The sequence below is a fragment of the Oncorhynchus keta genome, chromosome 1 (assembly GCF_023373465.1).
Source record: "Oncorhynchus keta strain PuntledgeMale-10-30-2019 chromosome 1, Oket_V2, whole genome shotgun sequence".
Lineage (NCBI taxonomy): Eukaryota > Metazoa > Chordata > Actinopteri > Salmoniformes > Salmonidae > Oncorhynchus > Oncorhynchus keta.
In genome coordinates this window covers 62,707,168-62,733,952 of record NC_068421.1, presented here as the reverse complement: position 1 = coordinate 62,733,952, position 26,785 = coordinate 62,707,168, and the positions used below count along the sequence as shown (strand labels likewise).

The 26,785-nt window shown below is 46.7% G+C and overlaps 1 protein-coding gene across 1 annotated transcript in view; it reads left to right on the top strand.

The window, feature by feature from the left end:
• Positions 1 to 5,458: 5,458 nt before the first annotated feature.
• trabd2b (TraB domain containing 2B) overlaps positions 5,459 to 26,785 on the top strand; it is a 107,875-nt gene continuing 86,548 nt past the window's right edge. The window contains exons 1-2 of the mRNA XM_052457403.1: positions 5,459 to 5,927; positions 9,174 to 9,743. Coding sequence (XP_052313363.1) covers positions 5,820 to 5,927; positions 9,174 to 9,743 — 678 coding nt within the window. The 5' untranslated portion in view covers positions 5,459 to 5,819. The remainder of the gene's footprint in view (positions 5,928 to 9,173; positions 9,744 to 26,785) is intronic.

The window sequence follows — 26,785 nt, the reverse complement described above, 5'->3', positions numbered from 1 at the left end:
ATTCATCTCTCTCTCTCCAGTCTCTCCTGTCACCCTATCCATCTCTCTCTCTCCAGTCTCTCCTGTCACCCTATCCATCTCTCTCTCTCCAGTCTCTCCTGTCACCCTATCCATCTCTCTCTCTCTCCAGTCTCTCCTGTCACCCTATCCATCTCTCTCTCTCCAGTCTCTCCTGTCACCCTATCCATCTCTCTCTCCAGTCTCTCCTGTCAACCCAACCATCTCTCTCTCTCCAGTCTCTCCTGTCACCCTATCCATTTATCTCTCTCCAGTCTCTCCTGTCACCCTATCCATCTCTCTCTCTCCCAGTCTCTCCTGTCACCCTATCCATCTCTCTCTCTCTCCAGTCTCTCCTGTCACCCTATCCATCGCTCTCTCTCTCTCCAGTCTCTCCTGTCACCCAAATCTTATAATGATCTGGTCTCAACCCACTCCAGAGGCTATACCCTGCCTCTGCAAATGGCATAGCCCCATCCACATCAAGACTTCAGCCATAGCTCCAGACCTTGTCCCAGCCATGATTCAAAACATACACAAATATAGTTGAACATTGTCAGCAATTCACATATTCTCATATAGTCCTCACACCCACTCATATAAATGGTATAATGAACCATTTATCTTCTTGACACTGGAAGCCGACAAACAGAAGAATTTAGTGTGTGCCCTGGTCAGACCCTTTTGTGGGCCACACAGATGACTAGGCAGCTCTCTCTCTCTCTCTCTCTCTCTCTCTCTCTCTCTCTCTCTCTCTCTCTCTCTCTCTCTCTCTCTCTCAGCCTCTCCTGTCATCTATCCATCTCTCTCTATCTCCAGTCTCTCCTGTCACCCTATCCACCACTCTCTCTCTCCAGTCTCTCCTGTCACCCTATCCATCTCTCTCTCTCCAGTCTCTCCTGTCACCCTATCCATCTCTCTCCCACTCCAGTCTCTCCAGTCACCCTATCCATCTCTCTCTCTCTCCAGTCTCTCCTGTCACCCTATCCATCTCTCTCTCCGGTCTCTCCTGTCACCCTATCCATCTCTCTCCAGTCTCTCCTGTCACCCTATCCATCACTCTCTCTCCAGTCTCTCCTGTCACCCTATCCATCTCTCTCTCCAGTCTCTCCTGTCAACCCAACCATCTCTCTCTCTCCAGTCTCTCCTGTCACCCTATCCATCTGTCTCTCCATTCTCTCCTGTCACCCTATCCATCTCTCTCTCCAGTCTCTCCTGTCAACCCAACCATCTCTCTCTCTCCAGTCTCTCCTGTCACCCTATCCATCTGTCTCTCCATTCTCTCCTGTCACCCTATCCATCTCTCTCTCTCTCCAGTCTCTCCTGTCACCCTATCCATCGCTCTCTCTCTCTCCAGTCTCTCCTGTCACCCAAATCTTATAATGATCTGGTCTCAACCCACTCCAGAGGCTATACCCTGCCTCTGCAAATGGCATAGCCCCATCCACATCAAGACTTCAGCCATAGCTCCAGACCTTGTCCCAGCCATGATTCAAAACATACACAAATATAGTTGAACATTGTCAGCAATTCACATATTCTCATATAGTCCTCACACCCACTCATATAAATGGTATAATGAACCATTTATCTTCTTGACACTGGAAGCCGACAAACAGAAGAATTTAGTGTGTGCCCTGGTCAGACCCTTTTGTGGGCCACACAGATGACTAGGCAGCTCTCTCTCTCTCTCTCTCTTTCTCTCTCTCTCTCTCTCTCTCTCTCTCTCTCTCTCTCTCTCTCTCTCTCTCTCTCTCTCTCTCTCTCTCTCTCTCTCTCTCTCTCTCTCTCTCTCTCTCTCTCTCTCTCTCTCTCTCTCTCTCTCTCTCTCTCTCTCTCTCTCTCTCTCTCTCCAGCCTCTCCTGTCACCCTATCCATCTCTCTCTCTCTCCAGTCTCTCCTGTCACCCTATCCATCTCTCTCTCTCTCCAGTCTCTCCTGTCACCCTATCCATCTCTCTCTCTCTCTCTCCCGTCTCTCCTGTCACCCTATCCATCTCTCTCTCTCTCCAGTCTCTCCTGTCACCCTATCCATCTCTCTCTCTCTCAGTCTCTCCTGTCACCCTATCCATCTCTCTCTCTCTCTCTCTCTCTCTCTCTCTCTCTCTCTCTCTCTCTCTCTCTCTCTCTCTCTCTCTACAGTCTCTTCTCTCTCTCTCTCTCTCTCTCTCTCTCTCTCTCTCTCTCTCTCTCTCTCTCTCTCTCTCTCTCTCTCTCTCCAGTCTCTCCTGTCATCCTATCCATCTCCCTCTCTCTCGCTCTCCAGTCTCTCCTGTCACCCTATCCTGTCACGGTGTCTAGTGTAGCTAAAGACAGTGTGTGGATGAAGGGGCAGGACGGGCTGAAGCCCGAGCTCCACAGTCAATCACATTGTCAGCATCTCCTGTGAAGTAAAGAAGCCTGAAGCAGTGTTGGGCCATTCTCTAGATACGTCATCATCATCCATACTCACATTCTCTGTGATGTTCTTTCTTTATCTACCAATCACTACATGTCAAAATCTGTCCCTGACTATTGTCAGACTACGTCTCTCTCACCCCTTGTCCTCTGCAAGCTTCCGTAAAAAGTGTAGGTATCAACACGCTTCTGTTTTCCACCACTAGGGGTCCCTCTTCACATGATGAACACCATCATACATTGTGACACCATAAAACAGTTACAAAGGACATTAATGTGTCCTCTTTTATACAAAATAGATGTGTTGACACAGAGAGAGACTGAGAGCTAATACCTCAGCTTTGGTCTTCTGCAGAGCATCAGGCCGGCTGTCATGAGGCCACGTGGACATGTATACACAAGACCCATAGAGCTGTGAGCCTGCAGGTATTACCAGAGGACATTATCAGAGGACATTACCAGCAGGCATTACCAGAGGACATTACCAGAGGACATTATCAGAGGACATTACCAGCAGGCATTACCAGAGGACATTACCAGCAGGCATTACCAGAGGACATTACCAGCAGGCATTACCAGAGGACATTACCAGCAGGCATCACCAGAGGGCATTATCAAAGGACATTACCAGCAGGCATTACCAGAGGACATTACCAGCAGGCATTACCAGAGGACATTATCAGAGGACATTACCAGCAGGCATTACCAGAGGACATTACCAGCAGGCATCACCAGAGGGCATTATCAAAGGACATTACCAGCAGGGATTTCCAGCTGGCATTACCAGAGGACATTAATAGGGGACATTCCCAGCAGGCATTACCAGAGGACATTACCAGCAGGCATTATCAGAGGACATTACCAGCAGGCATTACCAGCAGGTATTATCAGAGGACATTAACAGGGGACATTCCCAGCAGGCATTACCAGAGGACATTACCAGCAGGCATTATCAGAGGACATTAACAAGAGGGACATTTACATTTACATTACATTTAAGTCATTTAGAAGATGACAACCAGTGGAACTTGCATCTAAATCTTGTTGGGGGGAGAAGGATTACTACCCTTGCTTACCCTATCCTAGGTATTCCTTGAAGAGGTGGGGTTTCAGGTGTCTGGAAGGTGGTGATTGACTCCGCTGTCCTGGCGTCGTGATTCCCAGCAGGCATTACCAGAGGACATTACCAGCAGGCATTATCAGAGGACATTACCAGCAGGCATTACCAGCAGGTATTACCAGCTGTCATTACCAGCAGGCATTACCAGGGGACATTACCAGAGGATATTACCAGGGCATTTGTTAGTGCTCTCTTTCCCTTTGTCCATGTGTATGTGTGCATTCACGCACATACATTTCTTATAAGCATATTATACCGTAGTGATCAATGTCCGAAAATGGACATTGAAAATGCATGTCAATGACAGGTCCAATCATGGATGTATTGTAAAAGTTTCCCCACTAGCAAGATAACTTACGAATGGAATGGAAACAATGTGCACATGCACAGAATAAGAGCTCTGTCTAACTTACTGTCCCCCTTGTGCTATCTCTTTCTCCCTCTCTTTCTCCCTCTCTCTGTGCCCGTGTCTTGCTAACACGTCCCCAGACATCCATTTTCAGGATTGAGGGTTTTCTGTGGTTTGCAAACAGAACATTAACTTTAAAGTATTTTCTTATGCCGTCTGTCTCTGGTATATATATATATATATATATATATATATATATATATATATATATATATATATATATATATATATACTGTAAATCCTGGCCGTTGTCCAGGAATCTCCTGCATGCAGCAGCTCATAAGCCTCGTCTAACCAGCCAAGAATGTGAACCAGCCTCCTTCAAAGAGAAGCCTTTCACAAGGTGTGGTTAAAGCAGGTAACTGTGTCTGCAGGTGGTCACATTACAACAGAGGAGGCTGCAACTGAAATCACCTGTCTTGCACAAGAACTAACTGCAAGGGGAGTTGCAAGGGCAAATAGGTACATTCGGATTAGATTAGATATGAGTAGGCCAAGTCTAGGAGGTAGGTATTCTTATCCTGATGCATGAAAAAAAGCTACCTTGAAAATGTTTTCATAACCAATACTGTGGGGTAGACATAAATCAAACCCTTCGTAGACTGATTTGGGATCAGTTCTTAGATGAAACGATCACAATTCAGCTCATCAATGTGAATGTAGAGGGAGATAAAAGACACTTAAGCAACAACCCCAGAACAATCAGATAATTTGTTACATGTGTATCCAGAATCCAGTTGGAGAACCGTGAGGACAGTCAGAGTCAAACACAGACCAGGCGTCCAGAGATGATAGGAGAGGAGTGAGGAGAGAGAGTTCAAATAAGAGAGAGGACAAAGAATGGCTTGTCCAGGGCCTTTCTGCCATCGCCCCAGAGGGGAGGCCCGGGTGGCACTTGTTTGAGGGGCTCCCATGATAAATGGCCCACTACTTGATTCTGTCACACTGTCTGCCATGTGGACAATAACATGGGTCATGGCATAGTTTTGATACTGTGGACTGAAGAGAGGGAAAACTTTGTCTCTCAACATGGCCATTCATCAGAACCATTCAGAATTACACAAGATGACCATATCGAAGAGGGCTATTATAGGATAAATAAATAAAAAACTCTTCACAGTTGTCTTTACTGAGATGTTTAATTGTAGACATGAATCACTCAGGACTGGGCCACTGGGCCTAAGGGCCCATATTAAACTCTTGTGCAAAAAGTGTCAAACAAGCAATGACAGTGATACATGTGAACCAAATGAAAATGAAACATATGACATGTTTAACATAACTTAAGATTTTTTGAAGGACTCCTTGAAAGGCACCAGACTGGCATTGCAACATTGTCTCACCTGCCCTTTCAGTGGTTGGCAACATGGCATTGCATTATTTTGATTCGTGCAGGGTTTTAAGCACTGGAATTACAGATGACAGTTTGAATGACTCCATCTCCCATATCATCTCTCACTCACACGCAAAGCTGTGCTCTCCCTTTCCCCTCAAAACCTACCTTCCCCTCCTCTTAAAATAAGCATTTGGGGAAAATATTCTAAGCGTACCACCTCCTCCACTCAACCAGCCAGGCTTCAAACTTCTAGAGCGCACTGCGAAAACTTTCCTCTGCAACTGCTGAAAAACCGACTGACACAGGACAGCGCCGAGTGAGAAGAGATAGGGAAAGTAGAACGCGTCGCCCGTTAATAGTTGCGTGGGGTTTGGGAATGGCTGAGAGTCGGAATGATCTATGTCCTCCTTCCGAATGGCACATGTGAGCCGAACCCTGTCTCATACGGGTCTATTTTGTTACATGTTAGGAGGCGAAAGCCAGTAAACAGCGAGAAAGAGACAGGGGGAAGGTTGAAGTATCTACAACAGCCTGTCGACACCACTATCCTCTCATCTCGAGATGGTCTGTCCGCAAGGACTTCGATGGTTCTTACTTACCGCTCTCTTGCACGCTGTCGCACCCCGGGACACCCGCAAGAGACCGAGGCAATGTGACCCACCGAAGTCGGTAAGTTGTGCGGAGTAGTTACAGTTACTTACCTGTTTCAGTAATGTCATGAGGCAATGTCACACATGAAGATGTCCTTGAATGGATAGACTCAAGCCTTTTTGCTAAATATTTTGGGTTAATTGCAAATGTATGTGTCTAGTCTACAACTGCCACAGTAGGCTACAACCAATTATACAATTTCAATAAACGCACTTTGCTTACAGTGTTCCTGAATAAGTTGTCGTATGTGCAGCGGGTAGGCCAATATAAAAATAGTGAGATATTGTGTAGTTATTGAGTTTTTGTGTAACAACCAAATTAACAATAACAACAACAAGTTTTGAGTGTTATTGTCATGGAAATATTGACATGCTATAATAACTACCTACACGTTAAATACAATAACAATAATTCTGTTTATAGCAACTTTATTAGGCTACCGTATTATTATAGTATAATTATCACATGTGTTATTATTAATATTATTATTATGCCATCATATATTGTTAGGCTAATACATTATTTCAAGGCTTCGTTAATAGGCCTGTAGCCTACAAGTTGAAGAGGGAAAAGCCCATGGCCTATAATTGAAACAATTTCCAATCAGCATAATTGCTTCCAATGCCACCTCAAAAAGAAGTTATTTTACTTGACATAGCCTGTTCTTGAGTTTCCTCACATAAGTCTGGGCCTGAAAAATGGAAGCAGTTGCCAAGCGAAATATGGTTCATGCGCGCCTACCATATGCCTGTTTATATGACAAAAGATAGTGGGGAACACAAACGGGTGACTTGACTTTACATACATTTATTTGGAAAAGTTTCAATTACCTTTCAATCCAAACGGATCAAGTTTCAATGAAACACGACCTATTAAAACAGTTATAGGGCATATTTGCAAAATTATGGAATGGGCTTGTTTTCACAAAGGGAGTCAGCCCATTCGAATTCATTTAATTTGAGTGTTATTTTATCTGGCCAGGACCATGTTGCACATGCTCCTGTCTGTATGTCTCTCAGTGTGCATTTCTCATGGTTCTAATTCATTTCCTTCTGATTCTTCTCTTGTGCTGATGATAGAGACAATGCGTGTCGTACGCGTAGATTACATGACTGGTCTGGTCTACATGACTGATAGACTACAAATTCCCAGATAGAAACGCAACATCATAACTGGAATTACATGACTGCAGTAATAACGTTCAGTACAGTTAATTTTAACGGGGCATGATGTGATATATTAATATAATACAAATGTGTTATAATACATTATTGAAAATATTTATCAGGGTTGACTTGATAGTATTGCTACAACATAGTCCACAAAATAATGAAAATGTTGGTATTTTTAACCTGCATCTTATAATGGCATTGTTGTCAGGGTCCAGGGATGAACTGTATATGTTGTTCCCACTTCATGTGATTTGTAATACGTCAGTACAGAGGTATCTGTTTTGTGTTAAATGTAATTACCCAATAAAATTGAGTTGTTCACATCAGTGCTCCGGAGCGAGCTACAACCAGCGGGCTAGGAGCTCTCCTCAGGTCTGGGCTCGGCCAAGTCAAGTAAAACGGACTTCAACTATCCTTATTCGATCGTAAAGAAGTCTTCCTGTCTCGGTGAAGACGAACAGACGTTTGACGATTTAATGATTAACAAATGATATGTATAAAGTTACCAAAATATATAGCCAAAATATAATAGTCAGAGCTGTAGGCGTCACCCATGCATTTATTTTGTTGTACTTAGGCTATGCTAATGTGAAAATCCTTTCAAAAGAAACGTTTTGAAACGTCTTCATCACAAATTGCAAGTTTGAAAGGATGTGCAAGCATTTTAGTATAAAACATAGTTCAATGCAATAATTAGGCCTAAAATTATACAAATGACATTTATGACAATAACAATCCCTTGCAAAAACAATAATATTTCCAAATATTTAATGCCTTTTGACAGGGTTTTGAAATCCTTTAAAAAATGTAATTTAAAATGACAAATGTTAGCATGGCATTGGCATTACAATTGTTATTACAACTGGGGACGTTTTCATTGAATTAGGGTAGAAATAAACATTTAAAGGGGCTTGGCCCCGCAGATAGCATATGAACATATCATGAAAGTCATGAAATAAATGTTTAGAATTACAGAAACTGTCCTTTAAAACAGCAACATTTTCTTTCAGCCTCATGGCAAAATATGTAGAATGTCAGGAAATGAGTTCTAAGACAGCAACATTTTCTCTCAGCCTCATGGCAAAATATGTAGAATGTCAGGAAATGAGTTCTAAGACAGCAACATTTTCTCTCAGCCTCATGGCAAAATATGTAGAATGTCAGGAAATGAGTTCTAAGACGGCAACATTTTCTCTCAGCCTCATGGCAAAATATGTAGAATGTCACAAAATGAGTTCTAAGACAGCAACATTTTTGGACCATGTTGGTGGACCCAGCGAAACTGCTAAGCTACTGATACAAATAAAAAAAATCCTCAATCCCAGCATCATACCAGCATCTCTATGGTTTGACTTATGTTTTGCAGAGCTATGATCTATGGATGTTTTTGTAAAGAAGGCATAAGGACCCTCATCAAATCCCTGGAATGTTAATAAACTGTAAGAAATAGACACATAAACAAAGCTTTTTCCATTTTATCAGACTTTTATAGTGTTCAGTAAACCAGATACAGTAGCCACGTTTGACAAAATGTTCAGCAAAGGCCTATTTGTGTGTATTTTGTTGTTTGTGTAGGCTATCCAATGGCTTTTGCAAAAAAATACTTCCTCAAGTAAAGGATATCCCAGTTAGGTGGGTTGCAGCAGTTTTATATGGTTCAGTATGTTTATACTGCCGTAGCAACCCTTGAAAGGCTTCCCAGCTTCACAGAGGCATTGGCAGCATAGCTATGCACCTCAACAATACACTGGGGTCTGTTTACAAGGAGAAAGCTTCACTATAAACTCATTGCCTCAGAACAGCAGACAGACAGAGAGCAGCACAGTGGAATTTAGCTGACAAGGTTTCATTGAGTCCCTTGCCTTTATCTCCAGCTGACATTTCAACAGATTCTATTGCATTGACCTGTATCTCAACCAACTAAAAAGCCAGTTTTGAATCACTATATCACAAAAAGTACTTTTGACTTAACTACTGTCAATGGCCTTTACTCAGAAGGTTAATTTACTCTATTCAAATACTGATTGTCATAAACTCTCTCTCGCATCTCCTCCTCCTCATCCTCCCCCTCAACCCCCCTGCGCCCCCATAGCAAACCGACATGAACTCTTTCCTCTGGACGGTGGAGCGCCCAGCTCCCTATCCCCCCTCCTATCTCTTTGGGACCATCCATGTGCCCTATACCCGTGTGTGGGACTTCATCCCAGATGTCTCCAAACGGGCCTTTCAGACCAGCGCCAACGTGTTCTTCGAGCTAGACCTGACTGACCCCCTGACCATCTCCAAGTTGACCAGCTGCCAGCTGCTGCCCCACGGGGAAAACCTGCAGACCCTGCTGCCCCGGGACCTGTACCGCCGCCTCAAACGCCACCTGGACTACGTCAAGCACATGATGCCCTACTGGATGACGGCAGACCAGCGGGGCCGGGGGCTGTACGCTGACTACCTCTTCAATGCCATTGCAGGAAACTGGGAGAGGAAGAGGCCTGTGTGGGTGATGCTGATGGTTAACTCTCTGACGGAGTCAGACGTGAGGTCCCGGGGGACCCCCGTACTGGACCTGTTCCTGGCCCAGGAGGCCGACCGCATGGGGAAGAGGACAGGAGCGGTGGAGCGGGTGGAGGAGCAGTGTCACCCCCTCAACGGACTTAACTTCTCCCAGGTAAGAGAGGGGGCTGTGGAGGGGGTGGGTTTTGGACATGATCATTGGAGTTGGGGGATATGTGATTGTTGGATGCATTTGGTTGGCGGCTGGGGGCAGGGAGTTGGGAGATTTAATAGAAGGGAAGTCTTGGGAGGAGTTAGTGGAGAATGTAGAAGATGACAATGAATGGGAGGAAAAAAATATGATTAGAAACAGTATGTTTCAAAGCTGTGTAGGTGGTTTTAAAGTTATTATGGTGCCTGAGCCTTACAAAACAGACATGAGAGCTGAATCAGCTGACAAGGTGTCACGTTGACAGCTGTAAGTGTAACATGAGTTAGTGAAGGTGTGAGGTAAAAGACTGTGTGGGACGGGTAGTCCTCTTTTCACTGGGCTGACTGCCTGTCTTGGTGCTATGATACAACCACTGTTAGTATCTTGCCCTGTAACTTAACACTGAAAGATGGACAGAATAACCAAATGACTTGATGACAGAAACATGGGGAGTATCCGTGTTTTATATCTCCTTGGAAGGGCTGTAGTGGAAGGGTAACATGGAGGTCTAAATAAAGGATGGCCCAGGAATGGTTAGGGGGAGGTCAACTCAAGTCAATTTTTCCAAACTCTGGGAGGTCCAAGCATGTCTTTGATGTGCTAGGACTGGGAGGCTATTCCCCTGCACCACACACACACACACACACACACACACACACACACACACACACACACACACACACACACACACACACACACACACACACACACACACACACACACACACACACACACACACACACACACACACACACACACACACACACACACACACACACACAAGCCCGGCATGCCTGGGCCTCCCGAGTGACAGGGTGCGGGGCTCCTGCGCTAATTTGAGAGGCACTGGGCCCACACAGCCTCTCCTCTTTCATCAGCACCTCCTAACTATGCTGTCAAAGAGCACACACACACACACACACACACACACACACACACACACACACACACACACACACACACACACACACACACACACACACACACACACACACACACACACACACACACACACACACACACACACACACACAGCTGCCCTGCACATGCATGGGAACCTGGAACACAACTGCCCTACAACGGAGCAATGTTGCAAGGCCAAGTCATGAACTGCTTCTCAGTGTAGTAGTATACAGGATGCAGTGATAATATAAGTCTAATTTCTAATGACCACAGCCTGGAGCGAACACTCTATCATTAACTCTTGGTGTAATGCCTGTTATTTCCAATGAGAACATGAGTAAATCACCAATACAAAGTATTGGACGACTGCCTGCCTTTCTATTGTTCCAGGGAAGGGACATTTTTATAAGGCAGGTGTCATGTCCTGACCTTAGTTCCTTTGTTATGTTTCTTGTTTAGGTTCGTCAGGGTGTGAGTTGGGGTGGGCATTCTACAGTGGGGCAAAAAAGTATTTAGTCAGCCACCAATTGTGCAAGTTCTCCCACTTAAAAATATGAGAGAGGCCTGTAATTTTCATCATAGTTACACTTCAACTATGACAGCCAAAATTAGAAAACAAAATCCAGAAAATCACATTGTAGGATTTTAAATGTATTTATTTGCAAATTATGGTGGAAAATAAATAACAAAAGTTTATCTCAATACTTTGTTATATACCCTTTGTTGGCAATGACAGAGGTCAAACGTTTTCTGTAAGTCTTCACAAGGTTTTCACACACTGCTGCTGGTATTTTGACCCATTCCTCCATGCAGATCTCCTCTAGAGCAGTGATGTTTTGGGGCTGTTGCTGGGCAACACAGACTTTCAACTCCCTCCAAAGATTTTCTATGGGGTTGAGATCTGGAGACTGGCTGGGCCACTCCAGGACCTTGAAATGCTTCTTACGAAGCCACTCCTTCGTTGCCCGGGCGGTGTGTTTGGGATCATTGTCATGCTGAAACACCCAGCCACGTTTCATCTTCAATGCCCTTGCTGATGGAAGGAGGTTTTCACTCAAAATCTCACGATACATGGCCCCATTCATTCTTTCCTTTACACGGATCAGTCGTCCTGGTCCCTTTGCAGAAAAACAGCCCCAAAGCGTGATGTTTCCACCCCCATACTTCACAGTAGGTATGGTGTTCTTTGGATGCAACTCAGCATTCTTTGTCCTCCAAACACGACGAGTTGAGTTTTTACCAAAAGGTTCTATTTTGGTTTCATCTGATCATATGACATTCTCCCAATCTTCTTCTGGATCATCCAAATGCTATCTAGCAAACTTCAGACGAGCCTGGACATGTACTGGCTTAAGCAGGGGGACACGTCTGGCACTGCAGGATTTGAGTCCCTGGCGGCGTAGTGTGTTACTGATGGTAGGCTTTGTTACTTTGGTCCCAGCTCTCTGCAGGTCATTCACTAGGTCCCCCCGTGTGGTTCTGGGATTTTTTCTCACCGTTCTTGTGATCATTTTTACCCCACGGGGTGAGATCTTACGTGGAGCCCCAGATCGAGGGAGATTATCAGTGGTCTTGTATGTCTTCCATTTCCTAATAATTGCTCCCACAGTTGATTTCTTCAAACCAAGCTGCTTACCTGTTGCAGATTCAGTCTTCCCAGCCTGGTGCAGGTCTACAATTTTATTTCTGGTGTCCTTTGACAGCTCTTTGGTCTTGGCCATAGTGGAGTTTGTAGTGTGACTGTTTGAGGTTGTGGACAGGTGTCTTTTATACTGATAACAAGTTCAAACAGGTGCCATTAATACAGGTAACGAGTGGAGGACAGAGGAGCCCCTTAAAGAAGAAGTTGCAGGTCTGTGAGAGCCAGAAATCTTGCTTGTTTGTAGGTGACCAAATACTTATTTTCCACCATAATTTGAAAATAAATTCATTAAAAATCCTACAATGTGATTTTCTGGATTTTTCTTCTCATTTTGTCTGTCATATTTGAAGTGTACCTATGATGCAAATTACAGGCCTCTCTCATCTTTATAAGTGGGAGAACTTGCACAATTGGTAGCTGACTAAATACATTTTTTGCCTCACTGTATGTGTTGTTCTAGTTTTGGTTTTCTATGTGTTTGGCCTGGTATGGTTCTCAATCAGAGGCAGCTGTCAATCGTTGTCTCTGATTGAGAATCATACTTAGGTAGCCTGTTTTTCCCACTTGATTTGTGGGTAGTTGTTTTCTGTTTTGTGTTGTTGCACCTTACAGGACTGTTTCGTTCACTCTCTTTGTTGTTTTGTTATTCAGTGTTCAGTTGATTTATTACATTTTAACATGGACACATACCACGCTGCATTTTGGTCCGATCTTGACTACTCTTCCTCCGATGACGAGGAGAACCGTTACAGCAGGTGTATTGTTGGATAACATTTGTGTTGTTGGAGGTTATTTTTCTAAAATCATAATGAATAACTTGAATAAACTCAGTAGCATAATGGACTTTTGGACTTTTGTGCAAGCAAATTATCAACCATCTCAAGCTGTATGAAAAGAGATCAAAACCTGAAATGAAAGAGATGTGGAAACAATTATAGTCAATTATAATTTGCGATGTAATTTGAACACTATGGTTGATTGGATCTCTCTCTATGGTGATTGGATCTCTCTCTTTGGTGATTGGATCTCTCTCTATGGTGATTGGATCTCTCTCTATGGTGATTGGATCTCTCTCTATGGTTGATTGGAACAAAGATGAGGTCAGGCTGACAGACTGAAAAAAACGAGAGAGGAAAAGCGAGAGAGAAAGAGAGAGAGAGTGACGGTGAGGGAGGGAGGGAGAGCAGGGAAAGACTGATGTGCATCATGTCAGTGCGAACCCTAATCTGAAACATGAGCCCTACTTCTACTGTGGTGGCTAGATCTGACAGCTCCAAACCCTACTGTCCACATGTCATTTGTTCCCAATAAACGTAGCTGATTACAATGTCCTGTAACTTGCCGCTCCCGTGTCATCAAGAGGGTCTCCGATGGTGATTCTTCATCTGCCATAATTATTTTCATACTGTAGGCACCTGGCCCATGCACAGCCAGTGACCTGTGACCTGTGACCTGTGCAGCTGGACCTGGGGCATGGGCTAGCCCAGCTTCGCATCCCCTCCCCTCCCCTCAGCATGGGGACAGTGTGGTGGTGTCACTGAGTCAATCATCGCCCTGGGTCTCCTGACCTCACAGGAAGTGATTTGTCCAGATGAGAGGTATAACTGATAAACAGTTTCCCCCATGGTGAGAAGTGTACCCTGGCCTCCCGGGTGGCGCAGTGGTTAAGGGCGCTGTACTGCAGCGTCAGTTGTGCCACCAGACTCTGGGTTCGCGCCCAGGCTCTGTCGTAACTGGCCGCGACCGCGAGGTCAGTGGCCTAGCGTCATCCGTGTTAGGGAGGGTTTGGCCGGTCCTTGTTTCATCGCGCACTAGCGACTCCTGTGGTGGGCCGGGCGCAGTGCGTGCCAACCAAGGTTTCCAGGTGCACAGTGTTTCCTCCGACACATTGGTGCGGCTGGCTTCCGGGTTGGATGCGCGCTGTGTTAAGAAGCAGTGTGGCTTGGTTGGGTTGTGTATCGGAGGACGCATGACTTTCAACCTTCGTCTCTCCCGAGCCCATACGGGAGTTGCAGCGATGAGACAAGATAGTAGCTACTAAACAATTGGATACCACGAAATTGGGGAGAAAAAGTGGTAAAATTTAAAGAAAAAGAAAAGAGAAGTGTACCCTGTGGTAGAAAAAGAAAAGAGAAGTGTACCCTGTGGTAGAAAAAGAAAAGAGAAGTGTACCCTGTGGTAGAAAAAGAAAAGAGAAGTGTACCCTGTGGTAGAAAAAGAAAAGAGAAGTGTACCCTGTGGTAGAAAAAGAAAAGAGAAGTGTACCCTGTGGTAGAAAAAGAAAAGAGAAGTGTACCCTGTGGTAGAAAAAGTTGGACCCGTTCTGAAATGGACATGGTGCTTTCCCATCCAGAACTGATATGCATAAATACATTTTTTAAATATAGAGACCAGTTCCGAATGGACCCGGCAGCGCTGTGTTGTGTAGGCTACTGTGAGTGTGAGCGAGTGACCACGGGGAGGAGGGAGAGATGAGAGACCAACAAGCCGACTCGCGCAATAGTAGACTAATAACTGCCAAAGCTAGGTTATTTATCTTCCAATATGATTACTAGTACCTGTGTTGACAGCATCAAACCGGGAGAGGCTAGTTAAGCTAGGCTAATTGAGGCTGCATGCGCTTTCTTGTCCTACACAGTTACAAACAACAACTTATCTCCTAACTTTTGCTCCTCATGGAGACTCTATGACTGCAGACTATTGCCACTTTGATGACTTATGATTGGCCAACAAGCTACAGTACGTGTGCCACTCTCGTGAAAAGCAAAGAGCAGCAGCGTAAATTAGAAAAGAAAATCCTCTCTATCTCTGTCTACTGCAGCGGTCAAGTTCTGATCTATACTGAACAAAAATATAAACGCAACATGTAAAGATCCCAGAAATATTCCATACACACAAAAAGCTTATTTCTCTAAAATGTTGTGCACAAATTTGTTTACATCTCTGTTAGTGAGCATTTCTCCTTTGCCAAGATAATCCAGCCACCTGAGAGATGTTGCATATTAAGAAGCTGATTAAACAGCATGATAATTACACATGTACACAATGTGCATTTTGTCACACAACACAGTGCCGCAGATGTCTCAAATGTTGAGGGAGCATGCAATTGGCATGTTGACTGCAGGAATGTCCACCAGAGCTGTTGCCAGATAATTTGTTAATTTCTCTACCATAAACCGGCTCCAACGTTGTTTTAGAGAATTTGGCAGTACAACCGCAGACCATGTGTAACCACGCCAGCCCAGGACCTCCATATCCGGCTTCTTCACCTTCGGGATTGTCTGAGACCAGCCTCCCGGACAGCTGTTGAAACAGAGTTTGCACAAAGTATTTCTGCACAAACTGTCAGAAACAGTCTTAGGAAAGCTCATCTCCGTGCTTGTCGTCCTCACCAGGGTCTTTCTTGACCTGACTGCCATTCGGCGTCATAACCGACTTCCGTGGGCAAATGCTCACCTTCGATGACCCCTGGCAGCTGGAGAAATATGCTCTCCTGGATAAATCCCAGTTTCAACAGACAGCGTGTATGGCATTGTGTGGGTGAGGGGTTTGCTGATGTCAGCATTGTGAACAGAGTACCCGATGGTGTTGGTGGGGTGATGGTATGGGAAGGCATAATCTACAGGCAACAAACACAATTGCATTTTATCGATGCCGATTTTGTCACGTTCTGACCTTTATTTCCTTTGTTTTGTCTTTATTTAGTATGGTCAGGGCGTGAGTTGGCGTGGGCAGTCTATGTTTTGTGTTTCTATGTTTGGTTTCTATTTCGGCCTAGTATGGTTCTCAATCAGAGGCAGGTGTCGTTAGTTGTCTCTGATTGAGAATCATACTTAGGTAGCCTGGGTTTCACTGTTGGTTTGTGGGTGTTTGTTTCCGTGTCTGTGTTTGTCAGAACACGGGACTGTTTCATTTACATTTACATTTAAGTCATTTAGCAGACGCTCTTATCCAGAGCGACTTACAAATTGGTGCATACACCTTATGACATCCAGTGGAACAGCCACTTGCATCTAAATCTTTTTTTTTTTTGGGGGTAAGGGGGGTGAGAAGGATTACTTACCCTTACTTACCCTATCCTAGGTATTCCTTGAAGAGGTGGGGTTTCAGGTGTCTCCGGAAGGTGGTGATTGACTCCGCTGTCCTGGCGTCGTGAGGGAGTTTGTTCCACCATTGGGGGCCAGAGCAGCGAACAGTTTTGACTGGGCTGAGCGGGAACTGTACTTCCTCAGTGGTAGGGAGGCGAGCAGGCCAGAGGTGGATGAACGCAGTGCCCTTGTTTGGGTGTAGGGCCTGATCAGAGCCTGGAGGTACTGAGGTGCTGTTCCCCTCACAGCTCCGTAGGCAAGCACCATGGTCTTGTAGCGGATGCGAGCTTCAACTGGAAGCCAGTGGAGAGAGCGGAGGAGCGGGGTGACGTGAGAGAACTTGGGAAGGTTGAACACCAGACGGGCTGCGGCGTTCTGGATGAGTTGTAGGGTTTAATGGCACAGGCAGGGAGCCCAGCCAACAGCGAGTTGCAGTAATCAAGACGGGAGATGACAAGTGCCTGGATTAGGACCTGCGCCGCTTCCTGTGTGAGGCAGGGTCGTACTCTGCGGATGTTGTAGAGCATGAACCTACAGGAACGGGACACCGCCTTGATGTTAGTTGAGAACGTCAGGGTGTTGTCCAGGATCACGCCAAGGTTCTTAGCGCTCTGGGAGGAGGACACAATGGAGTTGTCAACCGTGATGGCGAGATCATGGAACGGGCAGTCCTTCCCGGGAGGAAGAGGAGCTCCGTCTTGCTGAGGTTCAGCTTGAGGTGGTGATCCGTCATCCACACTGATATGTCTGCCAGACATGCAGAGATGCGATTCGCCACCTGGTCATCAGAAGGGGGAAAGGAGAAGATTAATTGTGTGTCGTCTGCATAGCAATGATAGGAGAGACCATGTGAGGTTATGACAGAGCCAAGTGACTTGGTGTATAGCGAGAATAAGAGAGGGCCTAGAACAGAGCCCTGGGGGACACCAGTGGTGAGAGCGCGTGGTGAGGAGACAGATTCTCGCCACGCCACCTGGTAGGAGCGACCTGTCAGGTAGGACGCAATCAAGCGTGGGCCGCGCCGGAGATGCCCAACTCGGAGAGGGTGGAGAGGAGGATCTGATGGTTCACAGTATCGAAGGCAGCCGATAGGTCTAGAAGGATGAGAGCAGAGGAGAGAGAGTTAGCTTTAGCAGTGCGGAGCGCCTCCGTGATACAGAGAAGAGCAGTCTCAGTTGAATGACTAGTCTTGAAACCTGACTGATTTGGATCAAGAAGGTCATTCTGAGAGAGATAGCGGTAGAGCTGGCCAAGGACGGCACGCTCAAGAGTTTTGGAGAGAAAAGAGAGAAGGGATACTGGCCTGTAGTTGTTGACATCGGAGGGATCGAGTGTAGGTTTTTTCAGAAGGGGTGCAACTCTCGCTCTCTTGAAGACGGGAGGGACGTAGCCAGCGGTCAGGGATGAGTTGATGAGCGAGGTGAGGTAAGGGAGAAGGTCTCCGGAAATGGTCTGGAGAAGAGAGGAGGGGATAGGGTCAAGCGGGCAGGTTGTTGGGCGGCCGGCCGTCACAAGACGCGAGATTTCATCTGGAGAGAGAGGGGAGAAAGAGGTCAGAGCATAGGGTAGGGCAGTGTGAGCAGAACCAGCGGTGTCGTTTGACTTAGCAAAGGAGGATCGGATGTCGTCGACCTTCTTTTCAAAATGGTTGACGAAGTCATCTGCAGAGAGGGAGGAGGGGGGGAGGATTCAGGAGGGAGGAGAAGGTGGCAAAGAGCTTCCTAGGGTTAGAGGCAGATGCTTGGAATTTAGAATGGTAGAAAGTGGCTTTAGCAGCAGAGACAGAGGAGGAAAATGTAGAGAGGAGGGAGTGAAAGGATGCCAGGTCCGCAGGGAGGCGAGTTTTCCTCCATTTCCGCTCGACTGCCCGGAGCCCTGTTCTGTGAGCTCGCAATGAGTCGTCGAGCCACGGAGCGGGAGGGGAGGACCGAGCCGGCCTGGAGGATAGGGGACATAGGGAGTCAAAGGATGCAGTAAGGGAGGAGAGGAGGGTTGAGGAGGCAGAATCAGGAGATAGGTTGGAGAAAGTTTGAGCAGAGGGAAGAGATGATAGGATGGAAGAGGAGAGAGTAGCGGGGAGAGAGAGCGAAGGTTGGGACGGCGCGATACCATCCGAGTAGGGGCAGTGTGGGAAGTGTTGGATGAGAGCGAGAGGGAAAAGGATACAAGGTAGTGGTCGGAGACTTGGAGGGGAGTTGCAATGAGGTTAGTGGAAGAACAGCATCTAGTAAAGATGAGGTCAAGCGTATTGCCTGCCTTCTGAGTAGGGGGGGAAGGTGAGAGGGTGAGGTCAAAAGAGGAGAGGAGTGGAAAGAAGGAGGCAGAGAGGAATGAGTCAAAGGTAGACGTGGGGAGGTTAAAGTCGCCCAGAACTGTGAGAGGTGAGCCATCCTCAGGAAAGGAGCTTATCAAGGCATCAAGCTCATTGATGAACTCTCCGAGGGAACCTGTTTCGGTTTGGTTTTCGTTCATGTTCACATTTATTGTTTTGTAGTTCTTAGTGTTCAGTTTATGTTTTATAATAAACGATATGGACACTTACCACGCTGCGTTTTGGTCCGATCCCTGCTACACATCCTCTTCAGACGAAGAGGAGGAAATCTGCCGTTACAGATTTGAATGCACAGGGAAACCGTGACAAGATCCTCAGGCCCATTGTTGTGCCATTCATCCGCCGCCATCACCTCATGTTTCAGCATGATAATGCACAGTCGCAAGGATCTGTACACAATTCCTGAAAGCTGAAAATGTCCCATTCTTCCATGGCCTGCATACTCACCTGAAAATGTTACCTGTTGAGCATGTTTGGGATGCTCTGGATTGATGGGTACGACAGGGTGTTCTAGTTCCTGCAAATATCTAGAAACTTTACACAGCCTTTGAAGAGGAGTGGGACAACATTCCACTGGCCACAATCAACAGCCTGATCAACTCTAAGAGAAGGAGATGTGTCACGCTGCATGAGGCAAATGGTGGTCACACCTGATACTGACTGGTTTTCTAATCCACGCCACAATGGTTTTTTAAAGGTATCCCTACAGATGGAGCTCTGGCGCACTTACAGACCTGATAGAACTTTGGTTTCTGTGTGCAGTAGCAGTGAGGCAGCAGTGAGGCTGTAGAAACAAAGGCTTGGGGAGAGCATGTTTCTCCAGAGCTGTGGAGGGCGATACAGGCCGACAGATGGGTGGGCCAGCCAGCCAGCACCACTCTCCAAAGGCACGCTATCCACAGCGAGGGGGAACCTGCAGGAAGCCAGGACTTCTAGAGGGGTGCAAGCTGGTCACCGTCCAGCAGACGCTTTCTGAAAAAGTCAACAACAACCACAGGCACCTCTCTCCCACTCCCCCGTCTCAGTGCACTACATCTATATCTACATGTAGACCTGATCCTCTGCTGCCTGCGTCTCTCCGTCTCTGGCCTGGTGTATAAATACCCCTATTTATTTACTCTGGTTCACTTTGCAGCCGAAGCACAGCCCTTGTCAGCGGGAGATGACATCACAGCTGTGCCCCCCTTCTCTGTGTTGAGGTCAGAGGTGGCGACTGAGCTGGCGGAGCAGTGAGGAGACCCTGAGTTCTGAGTTAGGAGCTGAACGTTCAGGGGCCCCAGAACAGAAAAGGCTAAGTTACTGGGCTATTTTCCAGGGAGGTCACCGTGATATAAGTCAGTATTTGACGTCCATCCATGTCTGAGGACATCAGGAGATGACGTAGAAACCGGCCACTAGGGGCAACCGTGAGTGCTGTCGGTTTTGCTAGGGTGTTCTGGGTGGGGATGGCGGATGGGTGTAAGCATCTACCTGTGGTTCGAAAGGTTGCATGTTCGAATCCAGCGATAGAAAGTTGTTTTTGATATTTTTGTTTTAAGCCTATCCCAAACCTTAACCCTTACTTTAATTATTCAGAGTTAATGCATAACTTTAAGAATTTGAACTTAATGCCTAACTTAACCTGAAACACTTTGAAATGTAACATTTGAGGAACATGGATGAACGCCTAATTCTGACGTGAGCCAGTGAGGGCTTGTTGCGATTTACACTGTGATCTGGAGAGGGAGTCTCCTCAGCAGGGACAGATCTGGTTTCTCCTCAGCAGGAGCTTGGGGTGCCCTGTGGTGCACTGTGACAGAGACGTCTATTTCAATCAGCCCTGCCCCCGACACAGCTCAGTAGTCCTTCTCTGCTCTAGCAAAGGCTTTAGGTTGAGACTTCCTGCTGTGCTGACATAGCATACAATATCGGCCTCTCAGTCCAAGATGATATGCTGAGTCTGAGATGATACGCTGAGACTGAGATGATACGCTGAGTCTGAGATGATACGCTGAGCCTGAGATGATACGCTGAGACTGAGATGATACGCTGAGTCTGAGATGATACGCTGAGACTGAGATGATACGCTGAGTCTGAGATGATACGCTGAGACTGAGATGATACGCTGAGCGTGAGATGATACGCTGAGACTGAGATGATACGCTGAGTCTGAGATGATACGCTGAGACTGAGATGATACGCTGAGTCTGAGATGATACACTGAGACTGAGATGATACGCTGAGACTGAGATGATACGCTGAGTCTGAGATGATACGCTGAGACTGAGATGATACGCTGAGTCTGAGATGATACGCTGAGTCTGATATGATACGCTGAGTCTGATATGATACGCTGAGTCTGATATGATACGCTGAGTCTGAGATGATAAGCTGAGCCTGAGATGATACGCTGAGACTGAGATGATACGCTGAGTCTGATATGATACGCTGAGTCTGATATGATACGCTGAGTCTGATATGATACGCTGAGTCTGATATGATACGCTGAGACTGAGATGATACGCTGAGCCTGAGATGATATGCTGAGACTGAGATGATACGCTGAGACTGAGATGATACGCTGAGTCTGATATGATACGCTGAGTCTGATATGATACGCTGAGTCTGATATGATACACTGAGTCTGAGATGATAAGCTGAGCCTGAGATGATACGCTGAGACTGAGATGATACGCTGAGTCTGATATGATACGCTGAGTCTGATATGATACGCTGAGTCTGATATGATACGCTGAGTCTGATATGATACGCTGAGTCTGATATGATACGCTGAGTCTGATATGATACGCTGAGTCTGATATGATACGCTGAGTCTGAGATGATACGCTGAGACTGAGATGATACGCTGAGCCTGAGATGATACGCTGAGACTGAGATGATACGCTGAGTCTGATATGATACGCTGAGTCTGATATGATACGCTGAGACTGAGATGATACGCTGAGTCTGATATGATACGCTGAGTCTGATATGATACGCTGAGTCTGATATGATACGCTGAGACTGAGATGATACGCTGAGTCTGAGATGATACGCTGAGTCTGAGATGATACGCTGAGACTGAGATGATACGCTGAGTCTGATATGATACGCTGAGTCTGATATGATACGCTGAGTCTGAGATGATACGCTGAGACTGAGATGATACGCTGAGTCTGAGATGATACGCTGAGACTGAGATGATACGCTGAGTCTGAGATGATACGCTGAGCCTGAGATGATACGCTGAGACTGAGATGATACGCTGAGTCTGAGATGATACGCTGAGACTGAGATGATACGCTGAGTCTGAGATGATACGCTGAGACTGAGATGATACGCTGAGCGTGAGATGATACGCTGAGACTGAGATGATACGCTGAGTCTGAGATGATACGCTGAGACTGAGATGATACGCTGAGTCTGAGATGATACGCTGAGACTGAGATGATACGCTGAGTCTGATATGATACGCTGAGTCTGATATGATACGCTGAGTCTGATATGATACGCTGAGACTGAGATGATACGCTGAGACTGAGATGATACGCTGAGACTGAGATGATACGCTGAGCCTGAGATGATACGCTGAGACTGAGATGATACGCTGAGTCTGATATGATACGCTGAGTCTGATATGATACGCTGAGACTGAGATGATACGCTGAGTCTGATATGATACGCTGAGTCTGATATGATACGCTGAGTCTGATATGATACGCTGAGACTGAGATGATACGCTGAGTGACCAGAGAAATAAAGATCTCCCTTGTCTCGACAGGGTCACGGAGAGCACTGATGAATACAAGCTGTGTTCAAAACACACATCTCCCGGGTATCATATAAAATCATGACAGAACACTTTTCAGTGTGTTCATTGGATGGCTCTCGTATAAATAATGCATATTTAAAGGGAGGAATTAGGTAACATATGACCTGGTCTTTAGTCAAATATTTACATTCCATGGCTGATGTCTTAGGATGGGTCTGGAGCGCTCCTCTGGCCAAAAGGCCTGGAGACAAGTGATGGAAAAAACATTTGTCTCCTCTGCTCCCTAACCTGGCTCCTTCTGGCTCCATGCTCCCTCCCTCCCTCTCTCTCGCTCCATGTCTTGGGGCTCTCGCTGTCCCACTGCTCAACTGTACACACCTGGATCTGAACACACAGAACAGAAGAGTAGGAGAGCCTCTCCTACTATGTGTCTACTATGGTTGGTACTACGACTCTGCTACTACATTGATTGTTACAATGTTGGAAAGAAACCCCAAAGGAAACACTGGTAGATATTCACTCTTTACGAGTGACGTTAGAGGATGATGTCAAGCCTCGTATGACTCCTAGTACAAATATGTGGAAAACTGCCGGGCAACACGTATCAGACAGGATTTTTCCTGGCTCCGTTGGCAGGACGGAGGGCCAACCACCGCTCTAATGACTTAATTGGCTTCTTAATGACTAAATTGCCCTTCTGCTATCCAGAACCACTTAGGCTATTACACACTGGCCAGAACAGTGGCTTACGGTGGAACCCAGTGAGGAAGAGAGGCCCGATGTGGATGTAGAGTGAGTGGTGGGAGTGACGACTGTAGCTACAGGACATCAAAGAGATGGGGTGAATACAGGTCATATACTATTGGTTCAGTTAGACACAAGTTGGTCAGTTTCTTGCCGGTCAAGGATAATACTTGGTATCTCTATTCTATTCCATTCTATGGTTACTCCATACAGCCATATCTCTGTGGTCTTGAGAAACACCGTGTCCCTCTCCCACCTCTGAATACCTGGCCAGAGGAGAGGACCTACTGTAGATAAGTAATGGATTCACCACATTGTCACTGAGGTAGCCACTATAGTGAGACAGTGGGCTAGAGAGAGCGATATCCCATACCGTTGGGTTCCCAGTGCTGAAACCATCCCTTTCCTGTTTCAAACGGAACATGGGTACCTATCTTTGTTTTAAAGGCCGCACGTCACGCTATCATTATCCTCCCATGCCTGCTCTTTCTCTCATGATACTGTCTCTCTTTCTCACATACACACACCACAGTGACCCATGCAGTGAAATACACACACGCACACACACAGACAATGAGAACATGGGTAACAAACGCCAAGCAGATCAGTCTAGGGGCAACAAAACAATGGAAACAAAACAGTGGATTTGGAGGTGGTCTCACTGTGCCTCTGGGCAGGGGCATGTTTTTTCCTGGCAGGGTACGTTGGATTGGGTTGTCTGAGGTAGCGGCTGATTGATCGCAGACAGGAATGTGACTCAGTGATTTCCTGAGCAACCACAGTTTCCCTGCCTGTAACCCTGTTGTCTGTCAGAGCGTGATAACCATCTTAGATCTGAATCACATACATTACAACCACCTTAACATTGCAGCTCCATGACATGGTGTTGGTGTGTTGTTGTCTGTGCACAAATGCTCACAGTCACAGATCACTAGCCTTGAGAAATTAAGTGTGTGTGTGTGTGTGTGTGTGTGTGTGTGTGTGTGTGTGTGTGTGTGTGTGTGTGTGTGTGTGCAGGCGCACATTTGTGCGTGTGTCACCCTCATAGGCAGGCCTGTTAGGGCTCTTGGGTGTGCATTAGTGTAGGCCTCTCACTAAACCCTGCTTTAATGTGACCCATGCGTTTCCTCTGCCCTCTGATCCCTGTCCCCAGTTATACACACCCCAGTGAAGCACTTCACTTCAGTTCTGCTCAGCCCCACCTCACCCCAGTCTCACCCCTGCCCCACCTCAGCCCCACCTCAGCTCCGCTCAGCAGCGCCTCACCCCACCTCACCCCTTTAACGCTCTCAATGCTCTCAAAGCGTGCTCGACTCCGCACCTCTGTACCAATCATGTGTATTATTAAAGAGGAAGTGAAACTCAGTTCTGAGTCTTTAAGGAAGGAGTCCATAACTGTTTGAGGCTGATTGGTTAAGCAGGGATGCTCTTAGACTGGCCATGTTCTTTGTTGAATCAGTCCTGATTGACGGAACACCCCAGACTATTCCTCTACTGCCACTGACAGAGTCAGAGTGGTGATGACTCAGGTCATCCATCCACCCCAGCCCACAGACTGATGTAAAACCCGCCAGTTGGAGCTCTTGAAATGGAGCTCCTCTCATAAATTTTTACTGAGGTGCACATAAATCCACTGATTCCCGCTGTTCCCCCGCGCAACCGTGTGGATTGACGCCCACCCCCCCAGTCCCCTTGTCCCTCCCCAGGCCAGCAAGGAGGGAGGGCAGGAAGCAGGCTTCACTGACATTAACAAGGCCTCAAACACACAGGCACTGGTACCAACTCAATGAGCTCTGTGGGGAGAAATGACAGCAGAGCAGTTAGCCCAAACCCCATTCATCCATGTTTAAAAGCACTCGGCTCAGTCAAAGTTATTTTTGTTGATGGATAGTTTCATGAGAACACGTTGATCACTGGGTCCAGCTTGGCTCTGGGCTGACCCAGTGATGGAGTAGTAAGGTCAGGGCTGGAAGGGATAGCTGCAGTGCCCACCAAGTGTTAACACAATGTTATCAGTAAGGAAGAGATCCTTCACAGTGTTCTGATAGGAAAGTCATGTTTCACTCCACATCCCCGTCTCTGATGGATCGGCAAGGGTGTAACTGGAATACATGACTTCATAGTGTGTCTGGAGGTGGGAGTGTGTGTTGGTTTGCATGTGCGTCAGTGGAGGCTGGTGAAAAATTGAAGAAGATGGGAGACCCACAGCATAAGCACAGACTGCACGGAGACGACAAAAAGTGTTAAAAATCTTCTTTTTTTTAACCGAAAGCATTTAATAGAGACATTTATAGTACAATATTATGTATGGGGAATGGGAATGAAAGGGCTACTTACATATTACTGGGAAGGGATCACAGCAGTGGTTGAATCAGGGTATTAGTCATGAGTTGAGGTTTTCAGAGGTTTGACTTCAGTGCAGGACAGGGGTTGAGGTGTTCAGAGGCTTCAGTGTAGGACAGGGGTTGAGGTGTTCAGAGGCTTCAGTGTAGGACAGGGGTTGAGGTGTTCAGAGGCTTCAGTGTAGGACAGGGGTTGAGGTGTTCAGAGGCTTCAGTGTAGGACAGGGGTTGAGGTGTTCAGAGGCTTCAGTGTAGGACAGGGGTTGAGGTGTTCAGAGGCTTCAGTGTAGGACAGGGGTTGAGGTGTTCAGAGGCTTCCGTGTAGGACAGGGGTTGAGGTGTTCAGAGGCTTCAGTGTAGGACAGGGGTTTAGGTGTTCAGAGGCTTCAGTGTAGGACAGGGGTTGAGGTGTTCAGAGGCTTCAGTGTAGGACAGGGGTTGAGGTGTTCAGAGGCTTCAGTGTAGGACAGGGGTTGAGGTGTTCAGAGGCTTCAGTGTAGGACAGGGGTTGAGGTGTTCAGAGGCTTCAGTGTAGGACAGGGGTTGAGGTGTTCAGAGGCTTCAGTGTAGGACAGGGGTTTAGGTGTTCAGAGGCTTCAGTGTAGGACAGGGGTTGAGGTGTTCAGAGGCTTCAGTGTAGGACAGGGGTTGAGGTGTTCAGAGGCTTCAGTGTAGGACAGGGGTTGAGGTGTTCAGAGGCTTCAGTGCAGGACAGGGGTTGAGGTGTCCAGAGGATTCAGTGTAGGACAGGGGTTGAGGTGTTCAGAGGCTTCAGTGTAGGACAGGGGTTGAGGTGTTCAGAGGCTTCAGTGTAGGACAGGGGTTGAGGTGTTCAGAGGCTTCAGTGTAGGACAGGGGTTGAGGTGTTCAGAGGCTTCAGTGCAGGACAGGGGTTGAGGTGTTCAGAGGTTTCAGTGCAAGACAGGGGTTGATGTGTTCAGAGGCTTCAGTGTAGGACAGGGGTTGAGGTGTTCAGAGGCTTCAGTGTAGGACAGGGGTTGAGGTGTTCAGAGGCTTCAGTGCAGGACAGGGGTTGAGGTGTTCAGAGGTTTCAGTGCAGGACAGGGGTTGAGGTGTTCAGAGGCTTCAGTGTAGGACAGGGGTTGAGGTGTTCAGAGGCTTCAGTGTAGGACAGGCTCACCATGAATGGACCGTGTTGGAGAAGATCTCAACTCTTCCACTGAGGGCAGGACAGGATTTGACT